General features: G+C 42.3%; 1 protein-coding gene across 5 annotated transcripts in view; it reads left to right on the top strand.

Annotated features, from left to right (window-relative positions):
- The window catches only part of NEDD4L (NEDD4 like E3 ubiquitin protein ligase), a 348,067-nt gene that overhangs the window by 156,735 nt on the left and 176,960 nt on the right, over window positions 1-14,372 (top strand). Inside the window, exon 1 of one of the 5 annotated variants that reach the window (XM_007191973.2) lies at window positions 12,167-12,374. The exons of the other annotated variants lie outside the window; for them this stretch is intronic. Coding sequence (XP_007192035.1) covers window positions 12,352-12,374 — 23 coding nt within the window. The 5' untranslated portion in view covers window positions 12,167-12,351. Of the gene's footprint in view, window positions 1-12,166; window positions 12,375-14,372 lie in introns of those variants that run through there. 5 annotated transcript variants of the gene reach the window in all.

Genomic DNA, 14,372 nt, shown 5'->3' with positions numbered 1-14,372 from the left:
TTTTATCTGACCTTCAAAAAACAGAAAATATTACAGACCAATATTTATGAAAGCAAATGCAAAAATTCAAAATAACTTATTAACAAATAGACTCTTGTCTATTTGTTAGACAAATAGACTCAATAGTTTATTCCAATAATGCTAGTGTGATTAAGTGTTAGGAACGCTTATCACCATCATCCACTTTTGTACCCCAGCATTTTAAAGGAGAAGAGTTTATGACCAGGTCAGTAGAGGCTGAAGAGCCATTTGATAATTTAAGCAGCCATTCCTAATATATTATAATCTAAAAAACCAATAGGAAGGGCTTCCGTGGTGGCACAGTGGTTAAGAATCCGCCTGCCAATGCAGGGGACATGGGTTCGAGCCCTGGTCCGGGAAAATCCAAAATGCTGCGGAGCAACTAAGCCCATGTGCCACAACTACTGAGCCTGCACTCTAGAGCCTGCGAGCCACAACTAGTGAGCCCGCGAGCCACAACTACTGAAGCCCGCACGCCTAGAGCCTGTGCTCCGCAACAAGAGAAGCCACCGCAGTGAGAAGCCCGTGCACCGCAATGAAGAGTAGCCCCCGCTCACCGCAACTAGAGGAAGCCCGTGCGCAGCAACGAAGACCCAATGCAGCCAAAAATAAACAAACAAACAAATAAATAAATAAAACCAATAGGAATAAAAATAAATTACTTAAAGGCTATTTATTACCCCCCCAAACCAACCAACAACAGATATTTTCTAAAAGGCAAAAAACACTGTTTCAATTAAAATTAGGAATTATAAAAGGATGTCTGCTTTTACAATTATTTGACATTGTCTTAGAGGTTCTAGTAAATGTTGTTAAGACAGTGAAATGTTTGCATGTCTAGAAAATGCAAGAGCCTATGGTGGGAAAAAAATCTAAAGTCAATTGGAAAAATTGTCATGGTAGCTGGATAAAAATAAGTCTCTAAAAATGATCATTTCTCTGTTTTGAAAACAAGCACCTGGAAATGGAACTTAAGCCTTTCTTTTCTCAATAGCAGCAAATAACCTAGGCAGAAATTGACCAAGAATGGTACCTGTATCCTTTTCAGTGAAGGATTTGAAATAAAAATATATACCATATATACATCAGTTATCCCCAAATTAATACATTTATTGCCATTCCCTTTAGAGTTTCCAAAGCAGTAGGTTTTTCCTGTTTGTTTTCTTTTTTTTTTGAACTAAATGAAATAATCCTAAAATGTATGTAGAAAAATAAATGCATAATACCTGTGAAGAGCACATTCAAATATGGAAAACAAAACCAGTGAAGGGAGGGCAAGCTTGGTTGACAAGTGATCACAATATGCTAATAAGAAAATCTGTGATCAAATCAGTGTGTTACTGATACAGGATTACGTAAATGGTCCAGTGGGACAGAGCAGAGAATCCAGGACTGTGTATCCTTAAGCAAGAGAAGTTAATCCACAATAAGATAGACAGTTCAGTACTGTTGAGGAAAGAATGCACGAGTTATTCAACGGTGTTGGCACAGTCTTCTCTTTATGGAGTGGGGGGAGATGGGCCTCTATCTTACAGTATAATCAGACATAAATTACAGAATCTTCAAAACCTTAAATGTAAAGAAGCAATTCAAATTTACAAGGAAATATAAGAAACGACTTGCATGATCTTAGAATGAGGGAGAACTTCTTAAGCAAGACTCAGTACCTGCAAGCTAGACAGTTGGGGAGGGGAATGTATAACATGTATGACAGACAAGGGATTACTGTCTATAACTCTTGTGAATTGGCAAGACAAACACGACTCGGGGAAAATGGACAAACAATATAAACATGCGATTCCCAGAGAGCAAATGCAGAGAGCCAGGAAGCCTGTGAAAAGCAATCCATATTTGCTAGGGAATTGCAGATTAAAACAAAAGTGAGAAGTTACTTTAAACTCATCAGACTGGTTTAAAAAAAAAGAGAGAGAAGAAACACTTCTTGCTAGCAAGGATGTAGTAGAAGTGGTATTCTCATAATACTGACAGAAATGTGAATGACCATGCTTTATTTGGAAAGTAAACTGGTAATGCATATTAAAATCAAACATTAAGGAGAAATGAAACATTTCTCGTTAGCAGCCTTTCTCCTGGATACCTATCTGTCTTCTAAAAATAAAAGTGTCTAGGGACTTCCCTGGTGACGCAGTGGTTAAGACTCCGAGCTTCCAATGCAGGGGGCCTGGGTTCTATCCCTAGATCCCACATGCATGCTGCAACTAAGAGTTTGCATGCTTCAACTAAGGAGCCCGCCAGCTGCAACTAACACCCAGCACAACCAAATAAATAAAATATTTTAAAAAATAAAAAAATTTTTAAAAAGTGTCTGTACACAAAGGCATATGTAAAAGGCTATTTACTGTACCATCATAGTGGCAAGATTTGAAAACACAAATGCCCGTTGCTTGAAAAATGGCTAGCTTTATGGAATATTTGTATGATGTCATATTATGCGGCCATTGAATGGGAAGAATGGAATATTTGTACGATGTCATATTATGCAGCCATTGAATGGGAAGCCGTTGAAAGCACTCCTTCTCCAAGTCAAGAGGGGCTGAGTGGAGATTGGTGTGGATGACGGTGGGTTGGGAGGAAGCGGGGGAAAAAATCCCACCTGTGGTTAAGTGTTAAGCACATTTCATAGTTTTCCTTGTGGAGCAAGCTGAACCGTACTGCGGTCTGAAGTTACAAATCCTGGTTCCTTCTCTTAGACCTCTAATTCTTTTTCTTTCTCATACCAGCCTGTGTTTGTTTTGATGCTCCGATGCCCTGTCAGATTTTGTGAGGATATTAATTATGCATCTTTAAAATTCTTCTTCTTTTTCCGACTCTGTTTGCGTGCTCCCTATACAAGCTCGTGCCCCTGGTGTTTCATGGCCCGGTTTTCTTCACATGTTTGACGATTCTTGGTTGTCTGTTGGTCTTGGCATCTGTGAGTCCTGTCGGCCCCGTTTGCATCTGAGGAGCCTGGCCCTGGTGTGTGTCAGGTTGAGGCCCTGGGTAGGACTTGGTGGGATGGGCAGCAGGGGGCCTCTTATATGTGGCTGCCGCGTGTCCCTCCTGGTCCCCTTTAGCTACCTGCCCTTTCCAGACGTAGGACCACAGTCCTGCTTTCACCTGCATGAAGAAGGCAGTGACCATAGAAGCTAGAGGAAGCGAAGTTTCCTGATTAATCACCCTGATTGTTGCCCAGGGTCTCTCCAGTCCCTTGTATCAATTGCCTCCTGAATTTCTGGCACCCAGAAATATTTCCACCGGTTTGGCTCTCTCCTGCGCACTCGGTGGCTCTGGTTTTGTTTTTCTGTCCATTCAACCCATCCCATTTATGTTCAACTGGTGATAGTCTTTCTGGGGGACTTCCCTGGTGGTCCAGTGACCAGGACTCCACGCTTCCACTGCAGGGGGCCCGGGTTCCATCCCGGGTCGGGGAGCTAAGATATCCTGCAAGCCACGTGGTGCGGCAAAAAAAAAAAAAAAAAAAAAAGTTATGGTAGTCTTTCCTCCTTCCCCAGAACTTTTGTGGATGTGGTATTTAGTCTGGGTGGAAGAGGGGGAGGTAGGAATGTGCGGTCAGAGGGCCATCTGGATACTAATTTCTATTTAATCTCTCTAAGCCTTAGTTTTCTCATCTGTAGAGCAGGGATAATACCAGTACCTATCTCCAAACGTTACTGTTAAGATGAAAATAAGTGATGCTCTTAAAGGGCTTAAAGCAGTGCCTGTCATGTAGTAAAAATTCCATCAAAGTTAGCTGCTGCTATTTTCAAAAAATGGGATCAGGATAGAGGTACCAGATTGCAGTATGTTTTTTTCTTCCCGGTTAATATATCCATGATGCCATCCAACACCATGTTTTGAAAGCTCTGTGGTGTCTGTTGATGTATCTTTGTGTGCGTGTTTCTGTAAATAAATCCCTACAGTTGAATTTCTGGATGAAAGGACATGAACGTATACAGTGTGATGTTCAATGATATTGAGGAATTGCCCTCCGAGGTATTATGCTAGTTTCCTTGGCTCCATTAGTTGATGAGAGTACCAGTTTTTCCCATCCTCAGTGTTACTCCATTTTATCAATCATTTAATCTTTGCCAATATGGAAGGTAGAAATATTTTATGTCTTTAATCAGTGAGGTCGAGTGTCTCTTCATATGTTTGTATTTCCTCTTTTATCAGTGCTAATTTGCAGTCCTACTCCATTTTTCCTTAAGGTTGTTAATTTTTCATTGATTTGTAAGAAGTCTTTGAAGAATAGGGGGTTTAACTCCATATCTGTGATATGTTACACATGTTTCTGAAATATTGTAATAATAATATGTATATCTTTTTTTTTTAAATAATATGTATATCTTATATAGAAGCTTTCCATTTTAACAGTGTGCTTTTAAATATGCCTTTTCTGTGGTTTCTTGGAAAGCTAACAACTGTTTATATAGCATTATTTCTTTGTTAAAAATAAGGGGTATTCTCCCTATAATTGTGAAAGTTACGCATACACATTTTTCTCAATCTGAAAAAAGAAATCAGAAGGAAAAAGTTACCAGCAACAGAAAGAACATCACTCTTAATATTTTGGCATTTTCCTTTTAGTTGTTTTTTGGTAGGGAATGTGTATTTTTACACAATTAGCATCATAATGTAGGTAGACATTATAGCCTTTTTTTTGGTCGCTTAACATCCCCATATGTGGTATACAGCATTCCAATTTCTCAATGTGCAATATCTTAATCATTTCTGTCCTGTTTAAATTTCTCATTTCTCATATAAGAGAAGAAAGGTGCAGTGAATGTCTGTGCAAAAATTTTTAACTTGGATTAAGTTCTATACCTCCCTGGAAATGGAATTACTGAATCAAAGAATGTTAGGATTTAAGTACTTTGGTATGTATTACCAGTTTGCTTTCCCAAAGCGTGGTACCAGTTGATGCTTCTTTCAGCATAAAGACTCTCACTTCACCTTAATCAGAAGATGAGAACCAGCCTGAACACCTAGGGGAAGAGCCTTCAGAAAGAGGCACAGCCAATGTGATGCAAGGCCTCACGTGGAAGTGAGTTTTTTCAGAGATTGAGGAAGAGCAATATGGCCAGTGGGGCTTCAGAGAGGAACGTAGCAGGCGGGAGCCATGGCTCTTGAGGGCTTTGTGGGCCACTGTGAGGAATTTGCATTTTATGCCTAAGGTTGTGGAAAGCCAGCAAAGAGAGCTGCCAGACAGACAGGGGAGTGGCTTGGTGTGACTGTCTGTTGCAGGGAAGAGTGGCCCTTGAGGCCAGTTTGGAGGCGGTTGCAGTAGCCTGTGTGAGAGAGGATGGCTTGAACACCTGGGTGGTAACTAACACCCAGGATGGAGAGAAGGGCATGGTTGGGGATTTATTTTGGCCATTGCGTCCTTAGGGCCTGCCAATGGACTGGTGTGTGAGAGACACAGAGAAGAACAGAATCAAGGAAATTTTGGCTTGAGCAGCTGGCTGGATGGTGGCCACCGAGATGTGAAGGGTTAGCTAGGAACAGATGTGGAGGCTGAATCAGAAGCTCATTAGGTCTCTTCGCCCTCCGAGTGGACATGTGAAGGAGATGATGGTAAATGAGAATGGAGTTCAAGAGAGAGATCAGGGTTGCATAGGTTTTTGAGGGGAGTCATTTGCATTTAGATGGTCTTTACAGCAAAGGACCTGGACCATATCACAAAGGATGAGGTATTTCTTCCATGTGAAAATGTGTTCAGGTTCCTGAGTAACTGCCCTAAAATAATGAACATTAATTAGGAACCACAAGCGCTTCATGAATTGGGCAGCTGTGTCTGTAAGCTGTCAGGTTATAAATGCTTGGAGAAGACAAATCACTGGGTCCTGGCTAATGCCTTGAGCAGAGTAGAAGCAGGATATGATGCTTACTGAGTGATGTTTAAAGATTCAAGAGACCTTTCCCCCTTCTCGATGAGACAATTTTCTTTTCAGATGTTTTGATAAAGTCACTAGCAACTTGATTGCTTGTGTTAATGGTTAATTAATTGTGTTAATGCTTGCTTCACAGCATTAACCTGTGAAGCATGTAAACCCACATCAGCCTTTTTTTGTAAGGCTTTGGAAGAAAAGGCTAATCCAAGTTAGGAGGATTTAAGACCTTGTGAGGAAATTCAAGACTGTGTTTTAATCACCAAACCTTGCCTGTGTTATGTAAAGATTTTTGCCTGTGTCATGTCATCCTTGTTTGGTTCAATTTATTCCTCCCCCTCCAAGTGTCCTAGTTTCTCTTGTAACTGTAGCTGGATTTGAACAAAACAGAAACTTGGTTTTTTTTTTCTCCCCCAGCGTTTGGAGTCTTCATTTGGTTACTCATTCTTTATAAATAAGTGATAGTATATTCTTAGCAATTTTTAAATAATTCTTTTTTTCCCTGATTATAAAAGAATTAGACATTGGAAAAGATGAAGTATAAAGCAATATCCACCTGTAATCTGAATAGCCCAAGAGAGATCGTTGGTTACCATTTTGTTTTATTTCCTTTTAGTCCTTTGGCTGTATTTATATGTGCATAGGGAAATAGTTTATGTATTTGGAATAATGCTATAGTATTGTTTAAAATGAAGCTTTTTAACAAATATTTTACAGTGAACATTTTATGAAAACTTGTAATATTATTTTTAGAAGCATGTTTTTATTTTTTTTTAACACCTGTATTGGAGTATAATTGCTTTACATTGTTGTGTTAGTTTCTGCTGTATAACAAAGTGAATAAGCTATATGTATACATATATCCCCATATCCCTTCCCTTTTGCATCTCCCTCCCACCCTCCCTATCCCACCCCTCTAGGTGGTCACAAAGCACCAAGCTGATCTCTGTGCTATGCGGCTGCTTCCCACTAGCTATCCATTTTACATTTGGTAGCGTATATATGTCAGTGCCACTCTCTCACTTTGTCCCAGCTTACCCTTCCTCCTCCCTGTGTCAAGTCCATTCTCTACGTCTGCGTCTTTATTCCTGTCCTGCCCCTAGGTTCTTCAGAACCTTTTTTTTTTTTTTTTAGATTCCATATATATATGTTAGCATATGGTATTTGTTTTTCTCTTTCTGACTTACTTCACTCTGTATGACAGACTCTAGGTCCATCCACCTCAGTACAAATAACTCAGTTTCGTTTCATTTTATGGCTGAGTAATATCCAAAGGCTGCAGAGTATGGGTAAATTTATACTGGCTTTTATGGGGGAAAATAAATCTCTAGATGATCTCAGTAATTGACAAATCCTCCTAAGATTAAAACCAAAAGCAAACAAAATAGAAACTCTGAAGTCTTTGGAATGCTACTCTGAAATTCAGGTTTTCTGTTCTTAATAGGATCTTGTTTTGAAGGAAGTCAGTCTTGATACTTTTTTTTTATTATTTTTGCTTATGTGAACTTAAAATTTAAAAAATTTAATTACCTTTTATGTATTTCCTCTCCTTTCCATTGGAACATACTGATCCAAGGTGACCCTTTGCGGTGGTTCATAAAATCCCATCTTATAAACCATCCCAGTCTTCTAAGTGTAGTAAGCGATAGTGAGCAAAATTTGGGGGTAATATATCAGAAGTGCTAGGAGCCATATGAAGGTTATGCATTTAATTGTGTAAGTAATATAGTATTAAAAAATTGCCATGAAGTTTTAACATTATTTCAAATTTTAAATTAAAAAAAATAAATGCCAAGGGATGGAAGCAGCCTTTCCTCTTGGCAGACTTCTGGTAGACCCACACCTGGTCATTCACAGGCGTGCCTTCCGTGGCCTCTCCTTGTCAATAAGGACTGTGGGGAATTCCGAGAAAGGCTGCCGTCCCTTCCACTCCCTTTACTAACTGCATTCTGCCAACACTGTGAAACTCATGCATCTGTCTTAAGATACCAGCACCTTCTTGTTCATCAAATCCAGAGAGGCCTGATTTGCTCAGCACACTCCCCTTTAACCTTATGTAGCCCTTGACCCTTGTCTTTCTTGGCTCCTGGTTCCCCTCCTTTCCTCTCTGACCACTCCTTCTGTTGCACCACCTTCTCCAAGACTGCAATCCCATTTTCTTGTGATTTTTTTTTTTAACCTTGGAAATCTCATAATGACTTCTATTGCCTTGGTGGAGACTGACTCAGGTGCTTTAAAAATGTGTACATGTAAATATGTACAGTTTCTAAATTGGGCTATGTCATACATAGTTTTATAGCTCACATTTTTAAACATTATACTGTGAATGTTTTCCCATGTCTTAAAATATTCCTTGAGGATGTGAGCATATAGATATCTGTAATTTATTTTCTCTGTGGTTGGACATTAAGGTTGCTTAGTGTTTTTATTTTTGTAAAGAACTTCTTGACGCTCAACTTACACCCCTGATTATTTCCTTGGCAAAGATTCCGTGGATTGGAATTAAGTCAAAGGGGATGAGTTTATTTAGCCCTCTAGATTGTCAGTAGGCTCTTTATTTCTTTTTCAGTGATACTCCTTCTTTAGGCTTTCTATTGCAGCAGATTCTAGCTGGTTTCCTTGTTTTCAGCTTCAGCTGATGCTGGGTTACTCTGCGCCACTGCTGACCACAGTAACCTTGGAAACTACAGCACATCTGCGGCACTGTGTCCATAATCCTTGAGGACCTCCAGTTTCATTCATCTAGCCAGCCTCCACACCTTCTTCCTGGATCCTCTGACTGCAGTCGGAGCCTTCAGTTTTGTGCCTGCTGGGGCCACTCTGTTTATGGTATTGTCTTCCCTCAGACATCCTTGACTCAGCCCAGCTCTGCAGCCTTTCTGCTCTCCGGTGGTCCCAGACTTGGATAGTCCCAACTCAATCTCTAATCCCCTTACCCTCAGCTTATGACCCAGTCTTCTGCTTCTTTGGAAAAAACAAAACAATAAAACACAAAGAAGACCTTCAGTTGGGGAAATACTACACCCTGCCTTCCCTCTGCCTTTTTCCTGGTGTGTCTACAGCAGCACTTGTCCTTTTATTCCTCCGTATCACCTCAGATGCTACTTCCCCCTGCTTCTCCAAGGCCACCAACTCCTTCGCTCTGCACAGAGTTCTGTCCTTTTAAACCAGTGGTTCTCAACTAGGGATGACTTTGCCTCCCAGGACACACTTAGCTATGTCTAGAGGTACTTTTGGCTGTCACACCGGGGAGAGCTTCCATCTAGTGCGTAGAGGCCAGGGATGCTGTTAAACATCCTACGATGCACAGAACAGCTTCCTGCAGTGGAGAGTTACCTCACCCCAAATGTCAGGGGAGCCCCGGTTAAGAAAGCCTGTAGCCGGGCTTCCCTGGTGGCGCAGTGGTTGAGAATCTGCCTGCCAATGCAGGAGACATGGGTTCGAGCCCTGGTCTGGGAGGATCCCACATGCCGCGGAGCAACTAGGCCCGTGAGCCACAATTGCTGAGCCTGCGCGTCTGGAGCCTGTGCTCCGCAACGGGAGAGGCCGCGACAGTGAGAGGCCCGCGCACCGCGATGAAGAGTGGCCCCAATTGCCGCAATTGGGGGGAGCCCTGGCACACAAACGAAGACCCAACGCTGCCAAAGATAAATAAATAAATAAATTTAAAAAAAAAAAAAAAAAGGAAAAGAATAGCTTTATAAAAAAAAAAAAAAAAAAAGAAAGCCTGTAGCCTTAGTCTCTGACCTTGGTCATACTCCATCTGTCACCCAGCGTCTGCCTCCTTGTCTCTCTTTACTACAGCTGCTCCGTGGAGCAGCGGTTTTTCTTTGTGGGACTGGAGAGATTTGATCATTTCAGGCTATCCTCAGTGAATAGTGTAGCAGAAGCAGGGCTAGTAACGCTGGATTAGGACTGCGCGTCTGGGTTGGATCTGCTTCAGCGTTTATTCCGAGATCCTGGTGCTGCTCTGGCTGGGTCCTCACTTCCTTCTCTAGACAGAGGGGCTTGAACTAAAGAGACTTCTAGCATTTCCTTCATTGTTAGCCTTTCCTAATTCAGTGCTAGGATTGTAGTTGCCGAGGTTTGGTTGCGTTGTTAGTGGAGATTGGGCAGAAGCTGATTGTCCGTTGGGTAGTAAGTAAGATGTGGATGGAGACCACTTCGTTGTTGAGCCTGACTAAATCGAGGAGGCAAAAGTGGAGTCTGAAGGGTGTGTAGGCTTTTTTACCCCCTTCGTCCAGAATAAGGTTTTTCTACGCATTTTTCAAGGCAGAGCCTCTGTGGACAGGGAGGGAGTAAACACACTAAAAGGAGAATGGTCGTTAATCAGAAATCTGAATTCTATCTTCATTTTTTTGTATGAATACTTGGAGTGCAATCATCACTTAATTAGGGTATTAGTTTGCTGGGGCTGCCATAACAAAGTGCCACGGACTGAGTGGCTTAAACAACAGAAATTTATTGTCTCACTGTTCTGGAGGCTGAAAGTCTGAGATCAAGGTGTCAGCAGGGTTGGTTTGCTCTGAGGTCTCTCTCCTTGGCTTGCAGATGGCCACCTTGTCTCTTCCCTGTCCCTTCACATTGTCTTCCTGCTGTACCTGTCCGTCCAAGTTTTCTGTTATAAGGACACCAGTCACACTGGGTCAGGACCCATGCTAATGACCTCATTTTAGCTCAGTTATCTCTTTAGAGCCTCCAAACATAGTCACATTCTGAGGTACTGGGGTTAGGACTTCAATATAAGAATTTGTGGGTGGACGATTCAGCCCGTAACAGTTGGGTAATATTTCATGGGAAGTATAGGTGCCTTTTATCTTTAAGGCATCAGGAAAATTGTTATTCAGCTTGTTTAGGTATATTTTTGTATACTATATTGTGGTTCTTATTTTTTTTTAACCTCCCAGTCAGTGTGTGAATGTAAAACCTCTTAATTTTATAATTTTAGTTACTAATTTTAGTCAAGGAAGGTAGAGTTCCTGCTCTTAAGTTACACTGTTTTGCACTTGTGTGTCCTCACCTGCTCCGTACTAAAAACTCGGGGTATTCCTCTCGTTGTTTAGAAAGTTCTACAGAAAATGGTTGGACCTGTCGGCCTGCGTCTCTGAGGGTGTGTTTGGGGACAGGGTTTCTGGATAACCAGGTGTGGACTTTCTCCAGCAAGCCTTCAGTGACCCTTCCAGCCACTAGAGGTCACTGGCTCCCCTGGTGACCTGTTTTGTCGTCCCAGCACCTCTGGGAATCCCAGCCTTCCAACACCTGTGGGAACTTGAAAGTCTAGATTATCGTTTCTCAGCTGACATTCCAGGAACGTTTGGGATCATGTGGAAGGTTAGCTTTTTGCTACAAGTGGGAGCACTTCCTGTTGCAGCCGCACCTGCAGGGGTTGTAGAGTGGGAGTTGACTTGCTTCAGGTAAGAGCCAAGAGTTGTAACTGGTGCCGGTCACTAGCCAGGGAAAGAAGACACGCCTTACTTGGCCTCGGGAGTTCAGTAAAGGGTGGTCAGCTGGCTGAGCTGTGTACCCCTTAAGGAGGACACAGTGCTGAAGAGTATCCAGGTGAGCTCTGCCGACCTCACTCTGCCCTCGACCTGTGCCGTAGGGCACCCATTGAGTTCATTGGGCTTGCACACCAGAGATGGTGGATTTACAGAGCGGTGCTGTCTCTCATGACACCAAATGCCCCCAACCTGTCAGTTCTGTTTGGTGTTGTCGTTCGCATCATAGTTACCTTTATTCTGCCCTGCTTCCCCCCCTCGCCCCCGAAGACGTTCAGTTCTTGGTGGGGAGGGTAGGGCTGGCAGCAGGTTGTGCGCTCAGCCTGCTTGGTGTGCAGCCTCCCACGCAGGAACTGGAGAGAAGCCGAGTTCACTGTAAAAGGTGAAGGACAGACCTCTACTGCCTGCCTTCCCAGAAAACTCGGAAACAGCTTTAAATGAGCAAACAGTCTAGCCCAAGTTACAGTTATTCACGAAACCGTGTGCACGCCGGCTATTGCCCATCCTGTTCGGTAGCCCTGGGTTCCTCTCCCTGCCCGCTGAGAACTGCCCCTGGGAGAAGCAGCGCTGCGGGTAACCTCACGTTAGGGCACCCGGCGGCTTGTTTCAGCTAATTGCTGAGCTGCGTGGAGTTACTTAATCCTTACGGTAGGGGTGGAGTTGACTCAACTCCTTTTCCAGCAACAAGCATTTCTTTCTAGCTGTCATTGAAGTGAATCATCATTATAAGTAGCCAGCTCGGGGCATTCCTCCTCAGTTGTGTTAAAACTTGCTGGTGGTGGTTCCCGAGGATCGAGGATCGGCAGAGGTGTGAGGGGGCAGCGCTTCAAAACCGGGAAGGAAGCTGGGGCTGGGAGCCCAAGGGTCGCGGAGGTAGAGTCCCAACTGTGACTGCAGCGCTAGCCCCCCAGGCGCTTTCCGGCAGGAGAGATGGCTTGCTTTTCATGAGCCTTGAGGACAGCTACAGGTAAGGACAAAGACTCCACTGTCTGCTTTTATTATATGAATGCATAACATCTACTGTTGGCACAGAGTTTGCTTTTGATGTAGTACTTTTTGTATCTGTGGCATTATTCTAGCGCAAGATTTCCCTTTGTAAATTACTTCTTTCTGGTGTTTAGAGTTCGCTGTAGTTGATCAGCTTTGCTCTCCATATGCATAGACAGGATGGCAGCAAAAAAATGAAACGTGAAAAGAACTGTGGTCTGAATTCTCCTGATTCTCTGCTCTCAGCTTTCTTATCTCTGTCTTGGCTGTTTAGAAAAATGTACACTTTTGATTCCGAAGATGAGAGCACAATGGATACTCTTGTTTTCTTTTTGGAAATGATGGAAAATGTCGACCACTTAAGTTCTGTGAATGTTGTTCTCTGATTTAGAAATCACTGGTTGGGGAGGAAACAGTTATGTTTTTCTTCCTGTTTTGTTTTGGATCTCTGTTTTCTCTGAGTATTTCTGACTTAACAATCTCACTGGAGAAGAGGAAGACACCAGCTGTACTTGGCCTCAGATGAAATAACATCTTAGGTCATGAAATGGTTTGCTTGGAGAATGATTTGTGGTTTATATCTGAAGTTTTGGTTGGTAGTGATAGAAATCTTTCTTCCCCTTAATGTTTGACTTACATGACTTATTCTAAATGCATTTATTATTATTGTTATTGTTATTTTTGATTGGACAGAGCAAAAGTTTAAGCCCAGAACATATTCAACTGGTTTCCTTTTAGGTTTTGTTATCATTTTCCCACCCTTACTACTCATACGTATGGATGTGCGTTACGATTAACACGTGATTTTTGTTCTTTACTGTCTCATTTGATGATGATTCATAAACTGTTAACTAGTTAGTGTATGTCTGTGTGTTGCTAAAATGGATTGGAGTGCAGGTCACACCTTTATATTAACGAGCCAGGTTACGTTCAAAAAAGTGTTCCTAATGTTAAATGATGACGAAAAGGTATCAGCAAGGTGAAATAGCCAAGCCTGTAGTCAAATCCGAGTTATTCTTTATTTCACATTGTGAAGTATGTTGTTTACATGTGTTCAAGTTAGATTGTGCCCATCAAAGAAAAAGCAAGCAACTAAACTCTAAGAGGGAGTTTAAAGGACTTATGTGGTAGTGCCTCCCTCCCCCCCGCCTTTTCTAAATGTTTGTGAGGAGGAAGAGGCGAACTTTCATTCCCATGGGAATTTGAGGAAGATGATGGTGAAATTTTTAAGAAGACGGGAAAAGGAAATGCTTTCTATTTAGACAGGAGAAAAGCAGTGGAAATGATTCTCATGTACAGTTGTTGCGGGGTTTTTTTTTTTTTAATTTAAAAAGGCTTTTTTTGCGTGTGGGGGGAGTCTTGTAGTGCAACTAAATGTTGGTTTTAGAAAACACCACATTTAGGACATTCTCTTATCACTGTGGAATATAACTTAAAGATATCAAATGAAGGCAGGAACAGAATGATGGGAATTTGCTACTTGAGGAATATAAGAGTTTTATTCTGAAGTGGTTTGTTTGGTGAGTATGGGGAGCCCTGTGTACTTACTGACAGCATCTTAGAGGCAGTTGATAAAAGACTTTGGGGGTTATGACGGTTGCGTTGGGGTGGGAGGGTTGTTCTGATTTTTTGTAGTTCGCTCGAGGCAGTACATCAGCCTGTACTTCTGAGGGCGTTTCCAAATCGATTTTCAGGAGCAGTCACTCTTCTCACCTTGGCAGAAGTCTGTGCCGCCTTGTGATTTCCCTCCTGTGTGTTTTGAGTTAATGATGATTTAATGCTCTAGCAACGTCCAGGGCTTCTCATTGTACAGGTGGGCTCGTAACCTGCCTGCTGGCCTTTCCCCTCGGATCCCAGGGGCATCTGTGTTCATTCACCTTCACGGTGATGCCAGAAGCACAAGTTCCCAGGTGTTTTCAAAACCTATCTCAACTATGTTTTCAGTGGTTCAGAATTCCACCGAGGGTCACTTGACATG

Source organism: Balaenoptera acutorostrata, chromosome 13 (assembly GCF_949987535.1).
Source record: "Balaenoptera acutorostrata chromosome 13, mBalAcu1.1, whole genome shotgun sequence".
NCBI lineage: Eukaryota > Metazoa > Chordata > Mammalia > Artiodactyla > Balaenopteridae > Balaenoptera > Balaenoptera acutorostrata.
This window is presented reverse-complemented; position numbering and strand designations above follow the sequence as displayed.